Source organism: Notothenia rossii, assembly GCF_949606895.1.
Source record: "Notothenia rossii genome assembly, chromosome: 6".
Taxonomy (NCBI): Eukaryota; Metazoa; Chordata; class Actinopteri; order Perciformes; family Nototheniidae; genus Notothenia; species Notothenia rossii.
This window is the reverse complement of record NC_136909.1, coordinates 13,690,595-13,700,525: the sequence shown is the minus strand read 5'-3', so window position 1 is coordinate 13,700,525 and position 9,931 is coordinate 13,690,595. Positions and strand designations below refer to the sequence as shown.

General features: G+C 39.4%; 1 protein-coding gene across 1 annotated transcript; it reads right to left on the bottom strand.

The window, feature by feature from the left end:
- Positions 1–203: 203 nt before the first annotated feature.
- On the bottom strand, positions 204–8,100 carry polk (polymerase (DNA directed) kappa). Its single transcript, XM_079686387.1, has 15 exons — positions 7,972–8,100; positions 7,671–7,814; positions 6,908–7,027; positions 6,616–6,768; positions 5,657–5,788; positions 5,368–5,518; positions 4,977–5,192; positions 4,491–4,615; positions 4,099–4,265; positions 3,985–4,017; positions 3,777–3,873; positions 2,892–3,063; positions 1,822–2,760; positions 892–940; positions 204–792 (listed from the first exon to the last, which is right to left on the bottom strand). The coding sequence occupies exons 2-15, from the start codon at positions 7,797–7,799 to the stop codon at positions 714–716; spliced, it is 2,562 nt and encodes an 853-aa protein (XP_079542513.1). The 5' UTR covers positions 7,800–7,814; positions 7,972–8,100; the 3' UTR covers positions 204–713.
- Positions 8,101–9,931: the final 1,831 nt, after the last annotated feature.

Below are 9,931 nucleotides of genomic sequence, written 5' to 3'. Positions count from 1 at the left end.
GAGGACCCGGAGCATGAGTTTCTCTTATTCGATTCAGGACTTAAATAACACTTGAGTTATACACTTTGATACAACTCAAAACAGCCTCATTTGGGGCCTTTCTTCAGTAGGCCAACCCTTATTTGGTTAGTCATATTAATGTTGAGTGTGTGGTAATTAAGTGTGTGGCCGTTATCGTCACATGACAGAGGCTGAGACAAAAATGCCAGTGACATTTCATCAGAAGAGTAGTTTATTTCAATAAACATGATAGAAGGATTCTCTTATCTTCATTTTTAAACATGTATGATCAATGTATGATCATTGGAAAATGAAATAAATACAATTGGAAATGAAAATATATGAATAAGATAATTTTCTGAATATAAATTAAAAACTAATAGTGTCCCCTCAGCATGTAATAAATACCTTTGCAAACACATTACACTTATCTTCAGTGGTACCAAGAATAGACAATGAATTGTGAATATATATTTCTATTAATTTTCAAGACTTAAAACAACATTTGTCTCTTGTCATCTTTACATTCTTGTCTAGTTATGGCTTATAAAAAGTAAATAAGGCAAATCAGTGCAAATGCTTAGCTTCATTTATCATTGTTCCATAGAATGTACAGTTCTCTTTTTAAAAACGGAATATGGCTTTGTGTTCAATGAAAACCTTCCCTGTGGAAAAGGCTTCTCATTTCCTGAAGAAAACGTGGACACCATGCATCACCTGAAGAACTTGTCGATGGTGTGAGGGCCGAGTCCTTTAGCCTTTTTAGAAGGAGGGGAAGACGGCGAGTCCCGTCTAAAAGTAATTTAGAAAACATCCATGGTTACTACTTTACCTCAAGTACATGGAATATGAAGAGAGTCAATATTTTCTACAGCAACAATGTAGTCTCACCTTTTGGTTTTGCCTTTATTTGCTTGTGTTGACAGGAGACGGGCTCGGTCTACGAAGAGAAACACATTAAAAAGATGACATCCAGTGGAGGCCCACTCAGGCACCTCTTCAGAGATATAAAGAGAGCAATTTCTGAGGCAGGCCTGTTTAAGAGGAAACCGGGGTGCAGTTCATTGTAGGGAATGAACAGGGGAGAAAGTGATTTAGCCATTTCCAAGACCAGAGCAAAGGAAGCCCCATGGGCTGAAATGAGATGTCTTTTCTCTGTAGGAATCGATACAATCGTGTCACTGTCAGTAAATAACAAGGTCACAGGCCAATGACACCCTGCCAAGCAGACATTCCTTTTGTTAGCTCCAAAGATGCATCACAGCCACATTTTACGGTATCTCGAGATTTGTGGATGTATAACACATGTAGTAATTTTGACAATAAAGCTGACTTTGACTTATAGGCGCTGCTAACAGGATCTATCTGTCATCAGAAGAAATAGATACACTCCATACTGAAATAATACAAATAATAAAATGGCTTAATTAATAATTTTCATGGAGACAATTTCAGAAATAAAAACTCTCTCTCTCTCTCTATAGAAATTGATCACCAGAATTTGCAGCTCCCTTTGACTTAACGGAGCTTAAAAGAAAATGTCAGATATTTGGTTCACCATCGACACTCGTGATGTGTTCAAGGCTACAGCCAGCAGCTGTTTTCAGAAAATTTCTAAAATCCCACTGTGCACGACCTAAAACCGAGTGGAGCTAGAAGAGAGTGAGTCATCATACTCCAAACTAAAATACATGCTGTTATGCTGGAAGTTAGCTGCCATAACAACTTACAAATGGTTAATGATGACAGATTATTTGCACAGTATGTGGTTCCTCTTTAGTGTGGTAGTGTGGAACAACCTCATTTAATACACACACTCACCTATGGCCTTGCTGCTTATAGCTGAGGGTGGATTTATGGGAGATGATGTGTGCCCCCGAAGCTCGTGTAGGACCTCCTGGTTCAGGCAGAGGTCAACATGGTGGTTAAAGACAGTGAGGTCATCACTATCCTGAGTCAGCTGACACACTGGGCAGATGAGCACGGGGCCGTTATCGTCACATGACTGAGGCTGTCCTGAGGTCAGCGTTTCGTTGTCATCACTGATCAACAAAACCGTTTGAAGAGAATCCAAGCTGTGTTCCTGAAGATCATCTCTGTTCGACTGCATCACTTCACATTCCTTGTGGTCACCCTCTAGGTCCAACTCTGACTCTGAGTCAGAAATTGTATATTGGTTTGGCTTTCTGGAGGCACCACTGAGACACTGGTCTATATGTTTGTTGAAAACATTCAAATCCGTGGTCTCCACTTGCTCGAAACACACGGGACAGGTGAGGCTCTCGGACACTGAAAGGCCACAGCCTGATGTGGAAGCCTCTACGAGAGGGACCGGGTCTTTCTCCTGGAGATCTGAGGCTGTACTGTGTGCTTTTGTTGATGATCCTACACCCTCTTCAGCATCAGTGCCTATGGAAGTAATCACAGAAGCATTTTCCCCACGTCCTTCCTCTTGAGTAATTGCATTTTCTTCCTGGAGTCGCAGTCTCTTGGCCTGAGCCCTTTGGAAGAAAGACTGTTTGGGTTCCTCACCGGTCTCTAAGCCCCTCCCCCAGGTCACTCCCTCTTGTCTCTGGCACTTCTGCGCCGAGGAAAGAGAATCAGGCGGCAGGAGGGAGGAGTGAGTTATGAGATGCTCTTTTTCAAGCTTTTGATGCATTCCTTGGGAAGAGTCTGCCTTGCCTTGCTGAAGAAAGCCAATGATGCTCCTCTGCAGCGGCTTCTTATCATCCGAACTGACAAAGGCGGAGATTCTCACACCTACGAGCACAAAAACTAATTATCGATCAAAATAACAACTGTGTTATTATTTCCACATGCAGTGTGTCATGGATCATTTAAATCTATTACAAGATGGTATTCATTGACATTCAAGTAATACATCTAATTACCCATGAGCCTCAAGCGGAGCGGCTGGGGTCCCTCATTGTCGATTTCTGTTTTCAGGAGGTCCTTAGCAGCAGCAAAGATCTCATCCACTGTAGACACACCGTACGAAAGAGTGAGGGCCCGGGATTTCACCTCAAAGTTGACATTCTTCAGCTTCAGTGTGACTGTTTTACCCTGCAGGGAAATACAAAATGAAAGTTAATTTAGGGGAAACAGTAAAGGTTGCTTCTGTGTGCTGTCTAGCAACCTCTTCATTAAAAGCATAATCGATTATACTGTGTGTGAGTGTCATAAAAAGACAAGAGATGGAAATCCGTATAATCTGTCATAGCAGAGATTGATTTTGTCAAAATGCACTTTGTAAGTAACGCAGCAAAAAGCGCTTTCATAGTAATGTGATCATCTCCCAGGGAGGCATTTCCAAGGCTGATAGTAGCCCCCGCTGTCTCCTTAATGGCCCTCCATTTCCTGCAGCTATCAAGGCCACATCGGGGCCCCAGCAGGGGGGTGATGGCCGTGCCAAGCCAGGCAGTCCTGTCTCTATCGATTTGAACAGGAGTGAACAGGTTGAGGTATGAGATTCTGTTGGGGTTGATTCCAGGGAGGACAAATATATACTTCTTTTTTTTTTTAAACCAAAAACAACCCTTTTATCTCAATCCATTTTTGTGATGTCCATTTCTGTTCAAATATGCTTTGTTTTGAGACAATCAAAACAGGTCATAAGCAACATGTCAGCAGTTTTCAAATAAAAGCTATGACCATGCAGTATAGCTCTGTGTGTGGTTGATATAATCTAAGAGAAGTAGACACAGCTTACTAATTCATAAGATAAATACAGAGGTTTGTTCATGTTCCAAAATAAAGAAAGCAACCCTGTCCACCACCTTTAGACCTTCTTTCTTCATGTCTCCTGCTAAGTCTTCACAGAGCTCTTTGCAAAAAGAAAACTGCTCCTCGACTTTACTCAGTTCCTTAAATGTCCTGTGAATAAGACGTGTGAGAAAAGAATGAAACAGAGAGGAAATGAGGAAGAGTTTAGAGAATGGACTCTTTCAAATGTCTGTTTTTATGTATGCTTCAATAAAACCCTACCTTTCTGTGCTCATGCTTTTTCTTTCTTCTTGCCTGTATAAAAGTAAAGACAGGTATTATCTCCTCTGAACTGGAACCCCCCTTTTGTGTTTTGTTTCACAGACAGTAAAGTACCTCTGTATATGTGTAGAGCCCAGACCCAGGGAAACCTCCAATAGATGATGCCAGGCCGTCTCCGAGAACAACACTGACAGCAACGCCATCTGCTGGCCCAGATGAGAACAGCTGCTGACGCCCAGAGCGTTCAGCATCTTCTCGCTCACCTTTCCTATGCCAGAGACCTGAAAGGAAGCACAAACAAATGTGTTACCATCATTAAAACATTTTCTTTACACCAGTGTTTCCCTACTTGCAGCACATCCTTTATCACTTTACTCGTCATCTGTCTGCCTTTTATAAAACAGAAACACACGATTACTTACTGTGGTGTTTTTTCCAAAATGATTAACAAACTACAACCACAAAGCTCTGTGTTTATGTTTTGGTTTGAGCAATGTGTACCGTACTTTGCGAACTGGGAGGCGCTGGATGAAGTCCATGACTGCCTCTCTGGTGGAGGGGAGTCTGTATTGGCCGTTTGGCTTGTTCTTGTCACTGCACACCTTGGCAATCATCGTGTTTGGAGCAATTCCTAGAAGAGTGAATAGCATAATTGACTATTGAATGTGTAATTGAACAGCTGGTAAAACATGCACATCATTTTGATAATATTTCTGAACAAAATGTGCATGATAGACAGTTATTATTGTTATGGAGCAGTTTGTTATTGCAAAAAATGAATTGTACTTATTAACAGTAGAGTTTCTTGTTGTTTCTAAAATCATACTGTTTTTTTTTTTTTCCGTTTTTATTCAGAAAGTAGCGGGAAAAACAAAGTTGACAGAAGTTAACTTGCATTTAGTATGTGCGATAAATCAAAAATGGTAGCAACAGAAAAACACTCTGCAGACACAGAAGTGTTTTCTTAATCAGGTCAGTTGTTTTAAACTCACCTGCGCTTGCGGTCAGCGTGGTCTTCTGCTCTATTCTGAAGCGCATCTCTCTCACAGCTTCCTCAACAGATGTCCCAAACACCTCAAACGCACCACCAGAAGCACCGTCAGCTTCAGAGCACGGGGAGCAGGGCGAGGAGCTCGGGCTGTCCTCAAACAGGACCGGAGAGAAGTCCCTCTGCTCTGGCTCCAGGGAAACATCCATCTGATCTTCACCTATAGGGAAAGGAAATAACTTGATAATAATCTCTTGACTATTTAGGCGTATAAAACCTCATACTTTAACATAAATGTTTTCTGTCGTATTGTCAGGTCTACAGTACAGTTCACGTGCAAATGCAACACACCACACCATGTAATCATTCTACATCGCTGCATAATTAAGTCCTGCCTTTAGTGGTGCTGCTGGTGCGGAAGCGATGTGTTCGTGAGGATTCAGGCCAGCTCTGCCTCCGCTCCAGGTGCTCTGTGAAATCCAGATAGGCTTCATCCAGGCTCATCGGCTGGAACTGAGGGTCATAGTCTGCAAAAATCTCACGGATCTAACAGGAGAGACACAAATTCATGAGCCCCTGTTTGTTTAAGCAGGAAGCCACAAAATGACTGCACAAAATGTATTATCATGCAACTTCTAGAAGCAGTTATCTCTTTGTGCGTGTATGATTAATCATCACTCTCACCTCTTCACTCACAGCTCTGTATTTGTCAAAGTTGATTGGAACAATAATTAAGTTGGGGCAGAGTTTCTTTGCAATGAAGCCAGGCATGGCGGCTCGGACCCCGAACTTCCTGGCATGGTAGTTCGATGTTGACTGAAAGAGAGAAGATGAGATCTGAATATAAAGCTTTACATTTGTCTTGGAGTCATTCATAAAACATTAGCCTTGGTTTAAAATCACTATTCATAGTATAACAGTATTCAGAGTGCAGTGATGTTATAGTGATATATAAAATAAGACTTTGAGGACTTATTCCTGTTGTTTGGGAAAAAGGGCTATCACTGCATAATCTCATACCGTGAGAAATAAGATCACGTAGCTATTTAAATGCTGCAACACATTTTTTAAGCCATTTCTTTTTACTTTGGTTCAGAATCTGAATCAGAAAACCTTTATTTGTCCCACAGAGGGGAAATTTACAGCGTTACAGCAGGAAAGAGCCACAGACAGCTTAGTGTTGCAAATCTTACATGCGTTAAAAAAAGTACTAAGTTGTAATATAATAAACAAACAACACAACAATATGCTAAAAAAGTACTAAGTTATAATATAATAAACAATATGCTAAAAAAAAGATAAAAAATAGAAAAAAGTTACATCATTTTCAAAAATACCGATCATTATTGATAATGTGTGCTTTGTTTCTCTGTATTGAACATGTTAGCTACTTTTTTTATTGCTTTCCTTTTATTTGCTATGTCACTTTTTCTTTAACGCTGTAAATGTCCCCGCTACTGAACTAATAAAGGAATAACAGAAAGTTGTACTTTGACCAGTGATGTAATACATATCGTTTTTCTATTACTTTTCTTGTATTTCTACCCTGTGTTATCAGGGCATAGCGTCCACTTTTTAATTCAATCATCTAATGAATAACCATTATAATCGTTTACATTTTCCGAGAACATATTCTAACCCACCAGCATGCTCATGGATCCTACAGCCATGGGTTTGTCCTTCAGCTCGGGACAGTCCCTCATCTCCACAGCAGCGTAGAAAGCATCCATATCCACATGTACGATCAGACGGCTGAGATCACGACTTCTCTCTAGCTCTGCAACCATCTGTTCAACCTATAAAGATAGCTTTGATGTAAAACACTTAAGTGGTGTGATATTTATTATGTAGCTTTGTCATTAACAGTTCTTTAAGTTTGTCTGGTTATTCGTATTTGAGTGACCAAATGCCGGATACGTCCATAACATTTCTTACCTGAGCCTGTGCTTTCTTTAACTGTTGTTCTGTGATCTGTGCTTTTTGTAGCATCATTTTCTCAATGCGCTGGTTCACCTGCTGCTCTCTCTTCAACTCGTTCTCATAAAACCTCGACCCCTGCAGAGAAACGACAGATTCTGTAACACAGCTATAATGAAAAAACTATAAAAGCACATTTATTTTTACGACTGTCTGTCACTAAACTAGAGATATGGAGCTTTCATACACGGCTGGACACAGGCAGTACAGCTGTACCTATATTTAATATGATTCACAGCTCACTAAAGAGCTTTGTCCTTTCTAACAAATTGTTTATCTTTGTTTTAAATGTATAGAACATTATATGCAGGTTTAGGGAGTAACAGATTACATGTAACAGGATTAGGTTATCAGGATACCAAAAAAAGGTAAATGTATTCCCTTAAAGATAAATATAAAAAGAGGTCATCAAATTACTGTTACATTTCTAATAACTTGGGACTACAAGCAGGTAATCAATGTTAGTCAAACACTAAAAATAGTATATTATGTTTGTTGTAATAATATTTGATATTAAGGTAATCCAAAAGTAAGGGAAAGTAATCAGATGACATTACTTTTATATTTTGATACTAAGATTAGGTTACTGATTACATTTGTTTACAGGTAACTAGTAATTGTAACTGATTAAATTTTTAAAGTAACCTTCCCAAGCCTGATTATATGTATTTTTATATTGGGCCTACAGCAGAACAAGTCTAACTGAGTTGTCAGTGTTTACCTTTGACGACTCCATTATGATCTTGTTGATCTTGTCCCTGTCAAGACCCTCCATACCAGCCTTGTTGTCATTGAGAGCCATCCTGGAGAGGAAGCCCTCTCCTTTAGAGGATGCAACCCCCTTCTCCATCCTGATGAATGGATCCTTTGTAAGGAAACAAGTGTTTATTTTCAGCAGTGTAATCCCTAACAACTCGGTTCCAAGTGAGTTGATAACCCTGAAGGATGTCGAATGTATCTCATTACATCATGTATGCCTTATAAAGCATTATCAGATAACAAACACATATTCATAAACGTACCTTTCACCTGTGAAGAGTATCAGACAGTCACACTGAATTATATTTAATCAGCTGTTCAACTTTCATCCCTCTGTGTTTTGAAAACTGACTTGACGCTTTTGGCGGCACTTCCGCGTACATGCGTCATCGCCGGAAAGGGCGGGGCTTATCCTGTTTACCTTTTAAAAAATAAAAGAGATCCTCACCAGAGCTCTTTTGAGCTTTACGAGATCACCTTTTACCCCTTTCAAAGACTACGTGTAACATTGTCTATAGGTAATCTTTGAAAGATTAATCACAGAAACCCACAATTTGAAACAAACATGAAACAAAAGCTATAAAATACGCTTAGATAATCTATAGATGGACAACATAACATTTTTATTAGAACATTACATTTATTTCATAAAGGTCTTTTTTAAATAAAACATGCCACTTACATCAGGAGTTTCTTGAAAGCTGCAGGTAATGATATTTGTAATTATTTTAGGATTTACATCAGAACGTTTCCTTTTAGAGTTTATGGCATGACATAATTTTACCTCATGAACCTTAGACTGGGCGTTTTCATTGTGTCCAAAGTACACGGAATACTAGAAAGTTGTCCTCAGAAGATAAAACACTACACCAATAACACTAATGCATAGTTTAAGGATTATCAAAATAAAAATCTCTAACTTGCATCAAAGAAAAGAGATCAATGTGGCTAAATGTGTCATCATAATGCGCTGATCATAAAGTATTGTTTTGCTTGATTACATTCCTTGATGTTTTACTTTTAGGGCTTTATTTGTGCAACATTGTGTATGTGAGAAGTCTATTGTACATGCAACAATATTATAAGTACAAAATGTTTTGTATTCTTGCCCTATTTAACGCTAACTATGAATTTCCTTTGACTAATTTATGAGATGTCAATTCTCTACTGTGAAGCACTTTGAACTGCAATTCTTATACAAAGTGCTATACAAATAAAGCAGTACCACTTTACAATAAGACAACCATTATAAAGGGTTTACGAATAGTTTGTAATCCATTTATTAATTAGGTTGTGAACACTTAATAAATCATTAATACGTTTTTACAAGACATGAGATAAACAGGGCAACTGTGACCGGTTGCTTGCCAAATAGGGAGCCCACATTTATCTGTACTGCTAAGCCTTATATTGGCTACTTAGCAGTAGCAAAATTAAGGATTTTGGGAGATGGCCCTGTGGGCCATCTAAGCTAATTTACAGATGGCCCTGAGCCCAATAGAGATTGCCCTGAAAAATGCGCTCGGACAAAATGGCACGAAGGGTTTGGGGGAACATTTAGATGTTTGCAGGTCTTAGATGCTGTCTGGTACATTCTCTAGACTGAATTATAAGATGAACCACCACAATATTATATTGTACAATTTCAATTTGATTCTTAATTTCACTTGTTTGTTTGTTCTTGTTTGTGTTTTCTCTCTTGCATGCCCTGCATAGCTATAAGAAATACTTAAGTTGTTGGTCAAGACACTTTCCATCTGATGAAGGCAAATGCCTTCCCAGTTCCCAGATGTAAAAAAGTAGAAAACATTACATTCAGTTGTAACTGCCAAAACAAACATTATTTACACTATTATGGCCCCTGTTAAAAATGTTTGTAATGTTATCTACTGTAAATTGGTCGAACGAATGCCTCCTCATCCGGAAGCTGACCGAGCAGACCCGAGCAGCAGTCGAGAGGAGCCGAGAGGAGCCGAGCGCATCCGCGAAGCACACAAAATGGTGACGTCAGAGTTCCCTTTAGCTGGCAAATCTAAATCTCTTCGGTCAAAATAATTTCCCTTTAGCGCAATACCGCTTCAGTTGCGCCACTTATGTGACAGACAAGAAGAGTATGTGACAGACAAGAATAGTCAATTCTAATGTCTAACACTTAATGTGGAGAAAGAGATGTCCTGTATGGGTTGATTATGCGTTGATCTTTTGGAAATGCATCGGGGTTCC